The sequence below is a fragment of the Salarias fasciatus genome, chromosome 15 (genome assembly GCF_902148845.1).
Source record: "Salarias fasciatus chromosome 15, fSalaFa1.1, whole genome shotgun sequence".
Classification (NCBI taxonomy): Eukaryota; Metazoa; Chordata; class Actinopteri; order Blenniiformes; family Blenniidae; genus Salarias; species Salarias fasciatus.
Genome location: NC_043759.1, coordinates 11,899,890 through 11,916,335, shown reverse-complemented (window position 1 = coordinate 11,916,335; position 16,446 = coordinate 11,899,890). Strand labels below are relative to the sequence as shown.

General features: G+C 41.7%; 1 protein-coding gene and 14 non-coding genes across 18 annotated transcripts in view; 1 reads left to right on the top strand and 14 right to left on the bottom strand.

The window, feature by feature from the left end:
• The window catches only part of utrn (utrophin), a 186,967-nt gene that overhangs the window by 44,841 nt on the left and 125,680 nt on the right, over nucleotides 1-16,446 (top strand). For all 4 annotated transcript variants that reach the window (XM_030110917.1, XM_030110918.1, XM_030110916.1 and 1 more), the window contains 11 exons: nucleotides 60-215; nucleotides 325-495; nucleotides 1,129-1,308; nucleotides 1,977-2,105; nucleotides 2,276-2,446; nucleotides 2,552-2,608; nucleotides 2,878-3,030; nucleotides 14,398-14,535; nucleotides 14,670-14,753; nucleotides 15,469-15,639; nucleotides 15,753-15,925. In XM_030110917.1, coding sequence (XP_029966777.1) covers nucleotides 60-215; nucleotides 325-495; nucleotides 1,129-1,308; nucleotides 1,977-2,105; nucleotides 2,276-2,446; nucleotides 2,552-2,608; nucleotides 2,878-3,030; nucleotides 14,398-14,535; nucleotides 14,670-14,753; nucleotides 15,469-15,639; nucleotides 15,753-15,925 — 1,583 coding nt within the window. The remainder of the gene's footprint in view (nucleotides 1-59; nucleotides 216-324; nucleotides 496-1,128; nucleotides 1,309-1,976; nucleotides 2,106-2,275; nucleotides 2,447-2,551; nucleotides 2,609-2,877; nucleotides 3,031-14,397; nucleotides 14,536-14,669; nucleotides 14,754-15,468; nucleotides 15,640-15,752; nucleotides 15,926-16,446) is intronic.
• Nucleotides 3,575-3,646, bottom strand: trnaq-cug (transfer RNA glutamine (anticodon CUG)). The gene has a single exon. It is a non-coding gene; the product is annotated as a tRNA-Gln (tRNA).
• Nucleotides 3,898-3,969, bottom strand: trnaq-uug (transfer RNA glutamine (anticodon UUG)). Its single transcript has one exon. It is a non-coding gene; the product is annotated as a tRNA-Gln (tRNA).
• Nucleotides 4,216-4,287, bottom strand: trnaq-cug (transfer RNA glutamine (anticodon CUG)). The gene has a single exon. It is a non-coding gene; the product is annotated as a tRNA-Gln (tRNA).
• trnaq-cug (transfer RNA glutamine (anticodon CUG)) lies at nucleotides 4,695-4,766 on the bottom strand. The gene has a single exon. It is a non-coding gene; the product is annotated as a tRNA-Gln (tRNA).
• trnaq-cug (transfer RNA glutamine (anticodon CUG)) lies at nucleotides 5,152-5,223 on the bottom strand. The gene has a single exon. It is a non-coding gene; the product is annotated as a tRNA-Gln (tRNA).
• trnaq-uug (transfer RNA glutamine (anticodon UUG)) lies at nucleotides 6,108-6,179 on the bottom strand. The gene has a single exon. It is a non-coding gene; the product is annotated as a tRNA-Gln (tRNA).
• Nucleotides 6,455-6,526, bottom strand: trnaq-cug (transfer RNA glutamine (anticodon CUG)). Its single transcript has one exon. It is a non-coding gene; the product is annotated as a tRNA-Gln (tRNA).
• On the bottom strand, nucleotides 7,063-7,134 carry trnaq-cug (transfer RNA glutamine (anticodon CUG)). Its single transcript has one exon. It is a non-coding gene; the product is annotated as a tRNA-Gln (tRNA).
• Nucleotides 8,590-8,661, bottom strand: trnaq-cug (transfer RNA glutamine (anticodon CUG)). The gene has a single exon. It is a non-coding gene; the product is annotated as a tRNA-Gln (tRNA).
• On the bottom strand, nucleotides 8,963-9,034 carry trnaq-cug (transfer RNA glutamine (anticodon CUG)). The gene has a single exon. It is a non-coding gene; the product is annotated as a tRNA-Gln (tRNA).
• Nucleotides 9,786-9,857, bottom strand: trnaq-uug (transfer RNA glutamine (anticodon UUG)). Its single transcript has one exon. It is a non-coding gene; the product is annotated as a tRNA-Gln (tRNA).
• trnaq-uug (transfer RNA glutamine (anticodon UUG)) lies at nucleotides 11,198-11,269 on the bottom strand. The gene has a single exon. It is a non-coding gene; the product is annotated as a tRNA-Gln (tRNA).
• trnaq-cug (transfer RNA glutamine (anticodon CUG)) lies at nucleotides 12,433-12,504 on the bottom strand. Its single transcript has one exon. It is a non-coding gene; the product is annotated as a tRNA-Gln (tRNA).
• Nucleotides 13,197-13,268, bottom strand: trnaq-cug (transfer RNA glutamine (anticodon CUG)). Its single transcript has one exon. It is a non-coding gene; the product is annotated as a tRNA-Gln (tRNA).

Sequence of the window (16,446 nt, the reverse complement as noted above, 5' to 3'; positions counted from 1 at the left end):
CCTAGAGTACAGCTAATTTTTCCAACAAAGTTTGACTAAACTTTCTTTTTGCTTTCCAGAAATTGTATAAACTGCTGAGTGAGGTGAAGCTGGAGGTGGAGACGGTGATAAAAACAGGTCGTCAGATTGTGCAGAAACAGCAGACGGAGAACCCCAAAGCCATGGACGAGCAGCTCACTGCTCTCAAACTGCTTTACAATGATCTGGGGGCGCAGGTAGCTTGTCAGGGGGATTTGTTCCCTAAATGATTACAAGTTTGTGTTTTTTTCCTGTCAGAAGTCTTCGGGCACGAAAGACAAATCTCTGTTATTATTGTTTTCACAGGTGACGGAGGGCAAACAGGACCTGGAAAAAGCCTTGTCTCTGTCTCAGAAGTTTCAGAAAGAGACCGACGGCCTGCAGGAGTGGATCAGCACCAACGAAGCCCAGCTCCAGCAGAAAAACAGCTGCGGAGACATGCCGGCTGACATCGATGCCGAGATTGCATGGGCTAATGTGAGTCACTTTTAATGGGGTCGGCATTTTAACATATTACTGAAGATCAAACAAAAAAAAAATGGAAAGCTATGATGAAAGTTCTGAGTAGGAACACCTTATCATCCAAGTATGACTTTTTCTACTTCAATTTAACGTCTTGTTTAAGTGCTGCTCTCCATGAAAGCCAACAGATGGAGCAATGGTGCAATCTGAGACTCTCAAACACACATACCTGTCTCTCTTCCAAGCACAGTGGGAACGCGCTTCAAGGCAGTCACAGTGTAATAATCAAACTGAATTAGACTTAACAGATAAACAGAGATAATATACATAGTTTGATTTAGCTTAATCTGATTGAAAGCATGTTTTTTTATGTAACATCATTTATCCGTCCACAGATAGAAACGGGTGATCAGAATCACATTTACATCTATGTCCTTTTATAAGGTCACCAGTCCAATGCATTAATTTAAATGTTCCAAGAAAACTGTAATTCCCCATTAAAAAAAAAAACCTACCTGCAGACTCTTCCTGGGAATATCTATGAGGGGAGACTGACACCCTCTAATCCACTATGCAGCTTAAACTTGAGTGTATGTGGTATTTGTTTTACGGTATATACGGTCAGCTGTGTGCGTTTCACTGGACCAGGGCCTGCTGAAGGAGTCGGAGCGTCGGAAGGCGGAGCTGTCCGGCCTGATGGAGACCAGCGCCGGGCTGCAGACGCTGGTGGAGGGCAGCGAGGCGCAGCTGGAGGATAAACTCTGTGGCCTCAACGAAGGCTGGGGCCGTGTCCGCACCTGGACCGAGGACTGGCTGAGCGCTGTGCTCGTGAGTGCAGATTTGTTTTTATCTTTTTCTTGTAATCAGGAAGACACACTGAACAAAAAGTTGCTGTGATTTTTGTTTTCATGTTCTCTGAGTAAGTAGATTCTCACACCTGCTTTACAGTCATGTGATTTATCCAGGATATTAATCTGCACGTGTCTGTAGGCGAACCGCCCCTGTTATCATGCATTTATTTGTGCACAAGGTTCATTTCATTAGCTATAAGTGCATTTATAAATCATTTATTGGATTATTTATTCACTTATAGTAACTTGTGGCAGTGTCACCCTCCATCTAGACCTTAATGAATTGCAATAGAGGATTATTTTTGTAAAGATTCTCAACCTACATATAAGGGTTTTGCTAATTAAACTTTGTAACTTGATTTGAAAACCCCTTAAGCTCAACACTGAATCAATGACGTGCACATTATATCTATGTAGATAAATGTGTTTGCTCATGGGAGGAAGAAAATAAGAAGTGCCTTCTTGTATAATTGTGTAAGTGAAGTCACAGGGGGGTCAAGTCGACCATTATAACATCTTTCTTATTAAATGGAGCAGAAAATAGGGAAAACATTGCTGCACTGGTGGCTGGAGATTGTATTTGAATCCCATAAAGAAAGCCTTGTGTGTTTTTGTTTTTGTGTGTGTGTGTTTGCTTGTGTGCAGAGTCACCAGAACGAGGTGGAGATTTTCGATGAGAACTTGGCTCACATCAGCACCTGGCTCTACCAGACGCAAATCCACCTGGACGAGGCCGAGCGGCTGGCGCCTGCCGAGAGGGAGGCTGTGCTAAAGGTGAAGCTGAACCAGTCCGCTTGCTGTGAGAAATGGACATGTGGTCTATGCAGACTAGTATAGTAAAAACGAAAAAAAAAAGAGTGTATGTTTAATTTGTAAGCTCACAGGCTCCACTGAGAGCATCGAGCGGTGTCCTGATGTGCGGCTGCTGTTTGATCTGTCCCCAGAGCATGCTGGAGGAGCTGGAGGACATCAGCCTGCGCGTGGACAACGTGAAGGACCAAGCTATCATCCTGATGACCAGCAGGGGGCCCGCCTGTCGAGACGTGGTGGAGCCCAAACTGGCCGAGTTGAACTGCAACTTTGACAAAGTCTCCCAACACATAAAAACTGCCAAGGTAAAAAAAAAGAAGCAATGTTTAGTAATAGTTACCATTCCAGTGTATCGGCTCAGAGCGGGATTGAAGCCTGGTTAACCATATTTATTCTGGTTTATGCTGCAGATGATGACCAGTCTGGAGTCAGGAAGCGTTGAGATGAGCCAGCAGGGGCCTCAGCTGGTATGACAAATTGGATTTTTGGATTTTTTTTTTTTTTTTTTTCCCAAAAAAAAAAAAAAAAAAAAAAAAAATCAACAGGTTTTAATGTTTTTATGCATATTTTATATTGATGGAAATAGCTGCGCACTGCCTGTGCAGAACCAGCAGTGATTCTGTTTGTCTGCATGAGTTCTGTTGCAGCTCTTTGGGAAAACATTCAGTTCAGAACGAGGACGTGTGCAGCCGGGGCTCAGCGACTTGAGTGTGTGCTTTTTTTTTTCCCTAATCAGGTCGCTCGCAGTCAGGAGGTCCAAGCAGAGAGTCAGACTCATCCTGCGAAGGCTGTGATCCCGGCTGAGCTCGTGGACCTTCAGGCAGAGCTGCAGGACACTCTCAATTCTCTGCAGCAGCAGGACCCAATAAATATACTGGATGATGACAAGGTACACTGGGTATTCTCTCACTTTAAACCCTCCATTGAGATATGTCTAAACGTGAAAGATCGACAGTCATTTTCAGACCGCCTGGCAAACCGACTAATTGAAGCCCCCTTTGGTGGGCACAGGGTAGTTGTGTTTAATGTTCATGGGGAACAGGGTCAGCGAATCTATCAGTCTTCCAGTACCGGGCTCTGATTAACGGCTGCTTGATAAATGTTGATCTGGCGAATAATGATCCAGCCTCAAATATCATTAAATACACTGTCATTCCAAACAAGCGTATGGATTGTGTTGGAAATCCAGTAAAATTGGCACTGAAAGAGAAAGCTGGAGACATGAGAGAATTAAGGGGGAAATTGAAACGCCAATAGGAAGAAATATGTGGCAAATGTAAACAATTAGACAGTATTTGTACATCCTGTCACATGTATATTTTGGACAGTACTTTTCGTCTTTCTCGCTTAGTCATCCTGATTGATATTTCAAGGGAAAAAAAATTCAGGTTATCTCTGAATTGTGCCTTCGTCATAATATACAGTCATGTTAAAGGTTCCACCGAGATTTGAACTCGGATCGCTGGATTCAGAGTCCAGAGTGCTGACCGTTACACCATGGAACCCACAGAATGAGATTTTTCATGTTGAAAATCACCCAAAATCAACAAGGAGGCAAAATTTTAGACTACATTAAGGCCAACAACAATATGATTGCGTAAATGTTTTTCAGATATCAACAACTTGATGTTGAAGTTCATCTTTCAGTAGTTGTGTACCACAGGATAGTATCTATATATGTCATATATATTTCATCCACATAACAGATTGTGTAGTGAAATGGGGATGGTAGGACCACAGAGCGCTGTCATGTGCGAGGTTCCACCGAGACTTGAACTCGGATCGCTGGATTCAAAGTCCAGAGTGCTGACCATTACACCATGGAACCTCTGGCAATGCTGTTTTGATGCAGTGGTTGGAATCACCCAAAATCTTCCTCTTCGCCAAACTCTCTTCTTCACTGTCTGACTTTGCTTGTTAGCTTAGCATCGGTGATGGCCTTTCTTCCTTCTCCTCTCTGCTGCTCAGTGTGTTAGATGCTCAGTTACACCTCAGCCTCCAATAGTGATAACGGTATCTGTTTGGGAATGTTTTTCTGGATATAAGACATTGTCACAAAGCACTACGATGTTAAAGGTTCCACCGAGATTTGAACTCGGATTGCTGGATTCAGAGTCCAGAGTGCTGACCATTACACCATGGAACCTCTGCTCATTTTTGGTAATCATCAACAAGAGGTGTGTGTCTTTAGAATAATGGGAAACGCAGCGTCAGGACTATTTATAGGCGGAGGGACTCCACCCTGCCTGATATTGACGTGCATGACTCCAGCTAACAATGGCCGGCAGAATGCAACAGAAGTTTCTGATGCAGTCGTGCTGCAGGTGTTTCCAGTGTGAGACACTCACTCATGCTGCTCAGAGGACCAGGGTCCTCATAGATAATGATTTGTTATCATGATGGATCCCAGTTAGTATTTGTGCATCTTGTTTCATGTATATTTTGGACAGTGCTTTTGTCTTTCTCACTTTGTCATCCTGAGCAATATTTTAAGGAAAGAAATCCTGGTTATCTCTGAAATATTGCCTTGGCCACAATATACAGTCATGTTCAAGGTTCCACCGAGATTTGAACTCGGATTGCTGGATTCAGAGTCCAGAGTGCTGACCGTTACACCATGGAACCCATGGAATGAGATTTTTTCATGTTGAAAATCACCCAAAATTAACAAGAAAAGCAAAGTTTCAGACTACATTAAGTCTAAAAACAACATGATTGCACAAATGTTTTACACCAATGAATTGTGATAATGGTATGATGTTAAAGTTCAGTTTTCAGTAGTTGTGGACCACAGGATTGTATCTGTATGTTTTACGCATAGTTGATGGATTTGTTTGTGAATCTCATTTAGCCACACTGTCAGCTTCATAACAGATTCTTGTAATGAAATTCCGCTGATGATACTGACACAGCAGTTCCCTTGCGTTCACATAAAAAATTTTTTCCTGGATATGAGACATCATGAGAGTGACCACAGGGATGGTAGGACCACAGAGCACTCTCATGGTTGAGGTTCCACCGAGACTTGAACTCGGATCGCTGGATTCAGAGTCCAGTGTGCTGACCATTACACCATGGAACCACTGGAATGAGATTTTTCATGTTGAAAATCACCCAAAATTAACAAGAAAAGCAAACTTTCAGACTACATTAAGGCCAACAACAATATGATTGCATAAATGTTTTTTCAGACATCAATGATTTGTGATAATGGTATCATGTTAAACTTCAGTTCTCAGTAGTTGCAGACCACAGTATAGTACTAATATGTTTCATGCATATTTTGTGGATTTGTTTGTGAATTTCATCCAGCCACACTGTCAGCTTTGTAACGGATTCTTGTAACGAAATGCTGCTGATGATACTGCGGTAGTGTTTTGTCTGACGGATGTGGACAGTAAGATAATATTTATATGCTTCAGGAGTATTTTGGTGATTACGTTGTCGGTTTCAAGTCCTCGCACTGTCAGCTTGGTCTGTTTTTTTAGAATGAATTTTTGGTGTTGATTTGAAGGAGCTCTTATGTTCATATGCATTTTTCATGAAGATAAGAAAATGATATACCACATAGGACTTCAAGTTAAAAGTCCCGGTTGAACTCAGATTGCTGGATTCAGAGTGCTAACCACTACAGTAGCAATGTAGCATGAGTGAGTGTTTTACCAGACCACCGTCGTCGCTCTTTTGCAGCGAGAAGAGGTGTGTGCCTTTAGAATAATGGGAATCGCAGTGTCAGGACTATTTATAGGGGGAGGAGCTCCACCCTGCGTGACTTGACTCCAGCCAACGATGGCTGGCAGAATGCAATCGGAGCTTCTGATGAAGTTGTGCTGGAGGCATTCCCAATATGAAATACTCACTCATGCTGCTCAGAGGACCAGGGTCCCATAGATTTTATTTCCTGGACACAAGACATTGCGAGAGTGACCACGGGGATTGTAGGACTACAAAGCACTGTCATAATTGAAGTTCCACCGAGATTTGAACTCGGATCGCTGGATTCAAAGTCCAGAGTGCTGACCATTACACCATGGAACCTGTGGAAATGCTGTTTTGATGCAATCTTTGGACTCACCCAAAATCTTCCTCTTCGCCAAACTCTCTTTTTCACTGTCTGACTTTGCTCACTCGCTTAGCATTAACATTAGTCATTGCCTTTCTTTCTTGTCCTCTTTGCTTTTCTCCTCTCTCCTGCTCAGTGTGTTTAGACGCTCACTTACACCTCAGCCTCCAATAGTGATAACCGTATCTGTATGAAGTATGGGAATGTTTTTCTGGATATAAGACATTGTCACAAAGCGCTACGATGTTAAAGGTTCCACCGAGATTTGAACTCGGATCGCTGGATTCAGAGTCCAGAGTGCTGACCATTACACCATGGAACCTATGATCGCTGCCGGTAATCACCCATAATGAACAGTAATAGTGAAGTTTTGCATCCAACAAAGGCCAATATCAATATCAATGTATAAATCAATGTATAGCATTTATTATTTATGATGAGTTATAATAGTGTTTTATCTTACAGATGTAGTAATGTCCTACAGTATTACAGTAGTGGTAGTACAGTAGTAATATAGCATGAGTGAGTATCTCGCCAGACCACCCCCCCTTGCTCTTTTGCAGCGAGAAGAGGTGTGTTTCTTAAGAATAATGGGAAGTGCAGTGTCAGGACTATTTATAGAGGGAGGAGCAATCAGTAGGATAGTTATTGATTTCACTTTCCATGAGTTCTGGATGGCTTCTAAATTTCCTGTACCGTTTTTTAAATTGTGGGACACATGAAATACGGCTCAAATGATGCGCCACCGAGATGTTCATGAAAATGGGAAAATGCTTTGATCAGAACATTTTGGTTTTGCCAAGATCACACGGTCAGCTTCATCATAGTTTCCTAAGTCATAACATCCTGCCTTGTTTAAGGTTCCACCGAGAGTTGAACTCGGATTGCTGGATTCAGAGTCCAGAGTGCTGACCATTACACCATGGAACCTCTGAAAGCAGGATTTAAATGTTGAAAATCACCCAAAATCAACAAGAAAAGCAAAGTTTTAGACTATATTAAGGCCTATATCAATGTAAGTGCATACATGTTTTTCAAAAATCAGTGCTTTCTTATGATGGTGTGATGTTAAAGTTCAGTTTTCTGTAGTTGTGGACCACAGGATAGTATCTGTACGTCTCATTTTCCCAGGGGTTATTTTGTGTTCACCACACAAAAATCCTTCACATAGAGGCTTTTGTAACTCCAATTATTTTCAGTCGTAAGAAAATTCTGACGTTCCTGAACACACCCCCTGCATTTGTCTGAGAGTTGCAGAGAGATGCGGCAGACCCTTGTGAGCACCTACTGTAAATTTGCTCCGACTTAAGTTTTATTCTTCTTTATTGGAAATGGCCTAACCTTTACCTTATTTGCGACTTAGAGAGCTGAGTGGTTTGTTTATTTGCTGTAAATCCTCATGGCGGCTGGTCAAGAGATGGCACTCGGGCGCCGCACCCCCCGACCGGGATTCAGAAACAGAAAAAAAGAGCAAAATAAACTGCAATACTCAATGGTTTGTTTTCTATAAATAATCTGCAATAAAAGAGCACATAAACAGCTTGGAGTGCTGGAAAAGTCACCCCCGAGGATTCAGGACTTAGTAGAGATTCCACCAATCAGTGATTAACGATATAAATTAATGGTGTGAGACTGAACCAACCAGCGCTATTTAATGGCTGCTGTTTGGGGCGAGTTGATTCTAGGTTTATAAATGCTCTGATATTGAAGGATGACGAAGCATCTTTGATAATTTACCAGCAGCTACCACAAGGTGATATATTTGACATGCTGATTTCAGCATGAAGGTCGACATTGTTGAAGGTTTGTTCTCAAGAAGTTTTAATTCAAAACATGACTAATCGCTTAAAACATGAAATAATTCTCCACATTTTTTAAGTAGCCATATCAAAAGTGAAATCAATTCTAGTCACATTCCAAATTCAAGGAAATAATCCTATCAGTATTAACTTCATGCTCATCTGTGGACCCAGTGGAAAGCAGCTGTTTCAGTATCAGCCCCACTCAGGGTGATTTAGTTGCAGATGGGGCGGCAGCCTCACTCCGCTCCACACTCTGAAGGTAAAAAGAACAACTCAGAGGAAGATAACTCCATGGAACAACAAACAGTTGCAAACACTGAAGAAATCAGCAAGAAAAGTAGACAAGAAATGGCATCTAACTCAACTAGAAGTGTTTTTTTACTGCCTGGAAAGAAAATCTGTCAACTTCTTAAAAAACTACTGGCACCACTGGAATTGCCTGCTATTCCTCCTTAATAGAAGAAAACCAGAACAACTCCAGGTTTCTCTTTACCCCTGTAGCCAGGCTTACAAGAAACCACAGCTCTTTGGAGCCTCATATCAGTTTGTAATAATGATTCTTCACACGGCACCGTCATGTTTAAGGTTCCACCGAGAGTTGAACTCGGATTGCTGGATTCAGAGTCCAGAGTGCTGACCATTACACCATGGAACCTCTGAAAGCAGGATTTAAATGTTGAAAATCACCCAAAATCAACAAGAAAAGCAAAGTTTTGGACTATATTAAGGCCCATAATATTATTGCATAAATGTTTTTCAGAGTTTTGGTCTAAAGGTAAATGTCAATGTCATCATATGAAGAAATAAGTGGCAAATACAGACATCGATTTGTTATATTGAAACAACAGCAATGGGTCCCAATGTTCAAACGTAGTGTTTCGGACAGTGCTTTTGTCTTTCTCACTTTGTCATCCTGATCAACATTGTGCTCTAACCACCATATACCGTTTAGTTTAAGGCTCCACCGAGAGTTGAACTCGGATTGCTGGATTCAGAGTCCAGAGTGCTGACCATTACACCATGGAACCCATAGAAGCTGGATTTTAAAGTTTCAGACTTTACAACAAGGTTATTGCATTCAGAATATGATATTGATGATTTCAGTTTCCATTCATTGTGGACAGCATGATAGTTTTTTTTTTTTTTTGGGTTGGGGGGTGGATTAATTGGTTTATTTTACCCCGTCGCACTTTCAGCTTCGTTGTAATTTTGACCAATGATATCCCAGTGTTGATGTTGACGAGCATTCCTTTGTAAAGATTTAAAAATACTCTCAAGTCTTCATGCATTTCTTTGCCTGAGTCCAGTCACCCTGCACTGGGACCACATAGCACTTCAAGTTAAAGGTCCTAGTGGAACTCCGATCGCCGGATCGCTGATAGCATGCTGACCGTTACACCATGGAACCTCTGAAAGTTCAATATTAAAAGCAGCAGAAACAGCAAAGTTTAACTATATTACATTTTTTCTCCGTGGGTTTGGCTCATTTGTTGAGACAGAAATGACATTTTCACAACTCTAAGATCATTTTCCAAAACAGTCTTGGTCGACGCCAGCCAGTGATGGCTGGCAGAGTGCAATAGGGGCTGAAGTCACGCTACAGCATTCCCAATGTGAGACACTCACTCGTGCAACTCAGAGGACCAGGATTGCACCAGTAATGATGATGTTGACAGAGCAATTCCCTTTTAAATATACTCTCATGTTCATAGCATTTTCCTCTTACAGAGAGGCATCTCAGTGTACCTACGCTGTGACCGCAATGCACCATCATGCTGAAGGTTCCACCGAGATTTGAACTCGGATCACTGGATTCAAAGTCCAGAGTGCTGACCATTACACCATGGAACCTGTGAGAGCTAGCCTTGAGCAAGAAAATCAAAGTTTTAGACGATATTAAGGCCTATAAATATTTTTTCAGAAATGTTTTCCAGACATCAATGATTTCTCATGACGGTATGATGTTAAAGTTCAGTTTTTATTAGTTGTGGATCACATGATCTATGTGTATGTATACGCTTTGTTTGTCTTCACCACACACAGTCCTTCACCTATAAGCCTTTGCAACACCAGTTATTTTCAGTCGTAATAAAATTCCGACGTTCCTAAACGGGCCATCTACATTCGTCCGAGAGTTGCAGAGAGCTGCGGCAGACCCTTTTGAGCACCTGTCATAAATTTTTTCAAGTTTTTTTCTTATATTTTGGAAATGGCCTAACCTTTACCTTATTTGCTATTCAGAGAGCTGAGTGGTTCGTTTATGTGCTGTAAATCCTCGTGGTGGCCGCTCAAGAAATGGCGCTCTGGCGCCGCACCCCCCCTGCAATTCAGAAACATGAAAAAGCACAAAATGAACTAATACTAAATGGTTCATTTTCTATAAATAATCTGCAATAAAAGAGCACATAAACAGCTTGGAGTGCTTTAAAAGTCACCCCCAAGGATGCAGAAATTCCACCAATCAGTGATTAACAACATAAATGAATGACATGAGATTAAACCAACCAGTGCTGTTTAATGGCTGCTCATTGAGGTGAAGTTAAGGTCATCCATTTGCTGTTTGGTTTATAAATGCACTGATATTGCAGGATGATGAAGCGCCTTCAAAAAATGTACACCGTCTGCAACTCGTGATATATTTGACATGCTGATTTCAACATGAAGTTCTACATTGCTGAGGGTTTGTTCTCAAGAACTTTTAATTCAAAACATGAAATAATTCTTCACATTTTTTAGTAGCCATATCGAAAGTAAAATCAATTATAGTCACATTCCAATTTCAATTAAATGATCCCATCAGTATTAACGTCATTCCCATCTGTGGAGCCAATGAAAAGCAGCTGTTTCAGTATCAGCCCCGCAGACGGGGCAGCAGCCTCACTCCGCTGCACACGTGATTCGATTGCCCCCCTCATTTTTATGTCCTATTTCTGGCTCCTAAAGCTGTTTATTCACTCTTTTATCGCAGATTGATGATTGAAAAGTGACAAGCATCTTCACAATCAATATGATATTGATGGATTTTAGTTGCTATTAATTGTGAACAGAAAGTTAGTATTCTTACTTGTCATTTATATTTTGAGGATTGCTGGATTCAGAGTCCAGAGTGCTACCAACCAGGCCCATAAAACTATTATTGCATTTGTTTGATTTGTTTGCATGATTGATTTGTTATAATAGGGTTACATTTAAGGTTCCACCGAGACTTGAACTCGGATCACTGGATTCAAAGTCCAGAGTGCTGACCATTACACCATGGAACCTCTTAAAGTGCTATTTTGTTTCAATTTTTATATATTTTTGCATTTATATGTATGTCAATATGACAATCAGTAGGATGATTATAGATTTCAGTTTCCATCAATTGTGGACGGCAAGACTGTACTTCTAAATTTCTTGCAGCAATCTTTACGAACTTTTTAAATAGAGGGATACATGAAATGTAGCTGTATGTGATGCACCATATAAAATTAATTCTTTTTGCTTCATAGTCCCCATTGGTATTGCCACTCGTGTAACACGGTGTTGTTTGCATGGATGATATATGTCACTTTTCAATAAGATTCCCAACGGTGGACACATGCAAGGAAACCATACATTTAATTTTTCTTGAAAATGAATAACTTTATGTTAAGAAGTTAATCTCGGTTAACCCTGTCTCCTGTGCTGTTGCCCAGAAGTAATGTTGCACTACGCCAGTTCAGACCGGCAGATGGACATGACGTCGGCTCTCCAGGGGAGGGACTTCCCCCTGCTATAAGAGCCCTATGTCACCTTCGTCTCCTCAGTCTCGGTAAAGGCACCTCTTCCTCGCTCCGAAAGGAGGGTGGTCCGGTGAGATGCCTGACTCATGTTCCAGAGAACCGAGGTTAACTTAATTCTCTTTCGACATTCGTTTCAGTATCTCACTGTGGGATATAGAGACTCCCGTATTGCCAGACAAGCTACCTCGAAGACCGGTCGCATACACATACGTCTTGCCGGTCAGACCTACGTTTGCACACAGTTTCTCCAAAGCCTGCCACTTTCACCTCACATGCACAATGTGTAGATGAGACTGGTGCTCTTAATAGTTGCAGCGACATTACGGTATGTGAAAGCCCGCCTGTCAACAGGTTCAACCTTTCTGTGGGTGAAGCCCACAGAGCCATGCGCTCTGGATGAACACGGAGATTCCCTTCACGCACGTGACGTTATTTAGCCTCCTAATGCAGGGTGCCTGGATTTTTAAGTCATGTTTCTGGCTCTCCAAGCTGTTTTATTGCAGATTGTTGATAGAGAGGTGGTCTTCCAAAGGACAGTACAAACAGTTTCACTTTTGTCTTTTTCGCATCGTCATCCTTTCAGCTCCAATGGAAATTTGAGGAATGAAATCTGGAATTGTTGCTGTCACCCTTCCTTGGGTGACAAAGCAAAGCAATGGTTAAGGTTCCACCGAGATTTGAACTCAGATTGCTGGATTCAGAGTCCAGAGTGCTGACCATTACACCATGGAACCACTGGTGCTGCGAGTTTAGTACAATGTTGGCATTCACCAAAAACTAAAGGAACTGTGATGCTTTGCATACAACAAAGGCCAAAAACAATATTATTGCATTAAGAAATATTTGTTGAATATAGATAAATATTAGTTGTAATGGTATGTTACGGTTGAGTTCCGTTTATTTATCCAGTTCAGTTGAGGACAGTAAGATAGTATCAATATGTTTTCTGAATATTCGGGTGATTACCTGGTCTTTTTCACATTGCTATACTGTCAAGTTGGTCAAATTACTTTTGATTTAAATTCTGGTGCTGATTTGAAGAAACACTCATGTTTATGTAGTGTCATGGTCACTTTGACACAGTTTTCACCAAAGTTGAGTTGATGTTGTGGCACATCAAATCATTCTTGGGTTGCAAGTTCCACTGAGATTTGAACTCAGATCACTGGATTCAAACTCCAGAGCGCTGACCATTACACCATAGAACCTCTCAAAGACCCATTTAAATCACCTAAAATAAACTCCCATAACAGTATTGGGTTCACAAATACATCTTTTCTCACAATCGTCTAAGTAATATTAATTCGCGGTGTTTCATACTAATTATACTTCCAGGTTCTTCATGGTGTATTTGTTTAAAAGACCCTATCATGTTCATTTGTCTCAGTAGCACAGTCACATCAGAGTTCCTGTGCTAGAACCACAAAGGTTCCACCGAGCGTTGAACTCAGACTGCTGGATTCAGAGTCCAGAGTGCTGACCATTACACCATGGAACCTCTGAAAGCACAGCTTAGTGTTATTTTGACATTCACCCAAAGTCAGCTAAAAAGCAAAGTTTTACAGTTAACAATGGCCAATCACAATGTCATTGGATAAAAAAACGCATGGGTAATGTCAATAATAATATAGTGGTGTGTTTAATCTTTGAGTTCATTTTATTTATCCAGTTCTGTTGTGGACAGTAAAGTAGTATTTATAACGTTGCAAGGATATTTTGGTGATTAGTTTGTCTAGTTTCTCTGTTCTATCTCTCCTCATTGTTTCTGATGTTGATTTGAAATCCTCATAAGGACTTTATCCTGAAGCGCAATCTTGTCAGAATTTCCATGCCTGGATCATAAAGCACTGTAACATTAAAGGTTCCACCAAGATTTGAACTCGGATCGCTGGATTCAGAGTCCTGACCATTACACCATGGAACCTGTAAAACCATTATAACAGCACATTGTTGTCGATCATACAAAATCAAATCAATCAACGTGAAAGACAAAGTAGTAGCAATCGCTCAATAGCAGCGTTCATAAATGTCTTGTAAATATAATTGATTATTTGCTGTTCGCTATAATAATGATGAAGTCCAGTTTCTGTTCGTTGTGGACTTAATTATAGTATTTATACGTGCTGTTTTATGTCTGTTTTGTGGAGAACGTTTGTCTCAGCTACTGATACCGTCCGTTACATCTCTGTTGCCTTTGGAGAAAACTCTCTGTTCTTCTGTTTGTGGAGTTCTATTATGATTGTAGAAGTGATTTGACAGCACAGGTTCTGATCAGGCATTTCAAATTTGAACACGACTTGAATTCAATCTCTTATCAAGGCCTGTGACGTTAAACACATTTAGCTGAACAAAAAAAGAAAGAAACTGACCAATCCAGAGCAAGGTCACTGTGTCAGTCATGAGGCTCTTTATGTTTTCACAGACTTTTTTTTTTTTTTTTTTCCTGACGTGTAACTGCTGGTCTAGCAGCTCGCAACTTTTTTAACACACCGGCTGGGCTAATGCAACACTCTGGTGTGTTCTTCGCCTCAGCTGTAGAAAATTAATACATGAAAAAAATAAATAAATAGAATTTTGTGCAACTAACTGCTTCGCTCGACCCTTAACTTTCTGTCCCACTGTGCCAGATGGATGAGGAGAAAGCCAGCGTGGAGGACTTGCTGAGAAGAGGAGAGGAGCTCCTGCAGCAGACTTCAGACGAGGGCCGGAGGGAGGAGTTCAGACTGCTGCTGCTCCGGCTGCAGACCCAGTACTCCGCTCACAGGGTGAGAGGATGATGGAAATGTTCCGTCTTCATCAAACAGTGAACATTGTTTTTTTGTTTTTTTTTTTGTTTGTGTGCGTCTTTCTTCGTTTGTTTGTTTTGCTGATGCAGTTGTCTTATCCTGTGTTTGTGCAGGAGCTGAGGGTGCTGAAGATCAGGCAGGCTGAAGCCTCTGTGGAGCCGTCGACTTCTCCCAGCAACAGAGTGCAGACAGCTGAGGTGAGGAACTCTTTCATTCACACTTCTGTGCGTGCACCGGACTGGATATGCTGCAAATTGGCTGTCTGCAAAATGGAGCATGTGCTATTTTAGAGGGGAGGCTTTGGTTCTGTGATGTAATTATCTCCATCGCTTGATGTTAGCTGTGATGAGGGAAATCATCCACAATGTGTTGAACATCATGAAAAAAAAAAAGCCTTTCAGGCCTTCCGTGAATAAAACAAATCTCTCTCTGTTCAGATACTGTATGAACAGAATCAGTTCTTTCCTTTATTCTGTGTGTACATGACATGATGCATGATGTATGCATCATGTCACATCTGAACTTATCCATGCTGTTTCTTCTTTTTGTATTGTATCCAACATGGACGTCTGTCCATGTTGGATACAATACAAAAAGAAGAAACAGCATGTTGGATAAATGGCAGCTATATATGGATAGATATTATCACCATTGTAGATAAAGAAAGTTAGATCTGCTTCAAAAGTTCGACATTTTCTTGAGGCCCCCCATCAATCACAATCATGCATCACTGGTCCAATGTTTATTCAGTCATCAACAATGATTTAACCCTGGAAGGAAACACATATTCAAACATGCCACATTATGTATTTATGTTTATCTGAGTTAGTTTCATTTGAAAGTGAACACATTTAGAAATATCTTTCTACATAGTTCTTCCTTCAAAACATATAACTCACGCTTGTTTCGTAGGAAATGGCTGCTCCGGCCCGGAGCAGTGCTCCTTCACTGAGGCCCTCGGATTACCTGCTGGACATCAACAAAGTCCTCCTCGCCATGGCGGACAACGAGCTGCTCCTCAACTCCTCAGAACTCAGTGGGGGGCTTTACGAAGACTTCTCCAGCCAGGAGGACATGCTCAAAGTGAGGCGTTCTCATTTTTTTCTTTTCACTGCTGAAATATTTTGTTTCAACATCTCGAGCTTCAAATTGACGCAAAACACTTTCAGTAAAACTTCTTCATTTCACTCTTAAAGAATATCAAAGACAATCTGGAGCGCCTCAGCGAGCAGGTCACCGGGATCCACGAGCGCCATCCCGAAGCCATCCGGGACGCGTCTCCCGCCGAGGTCGCTCAAATGGAAGACGCCCTGACGCAACTCAACGCCGAATGGGACCGGCTCAACCGCATGTACAACCACCGGAGAGGGTGCGTGACCGACCTCACCCGCGCCATGTGAGGAAGTCTTCCCAAAAATAAATTCAGAGAAAGAGAAGGAAGCAGGCTGCCGGTTTTAGGTGTTAGACGTGAGTGTGTGTATCAGGACGCCCGTCCGGAGCTGAAGGGACATCAAACGCCAGCTGTCTTGCGGCTGAGAGACGGCTGGAGCTGATAAAGAGAGAGCGGGGCGCATGGTGAAGAATCATGCCCACGCTGACCTTGGTTCATTTCAAAACACTTCCTCGGGCATAAACAGACTTGTGCCTATTCCCATTTCCAGCCACTCGCTCATTCAGTCATTCAGACACTCGCCTCGGGTCATGTTGACAACCATCACTGCGATTCCTTGGGCATAACCGGCCTTCGTTTTTGCTGAACCGCAGTATGTGCAAATACTGGAATTCAGATTTCGAACAAATGCTGAAGCACTCTATCTTTAATCACAATAACCTCAAGCCAGCAATGAAAATAAAAGGAATGTGCGTGTATTTTGTAAAATTGCTCATCCA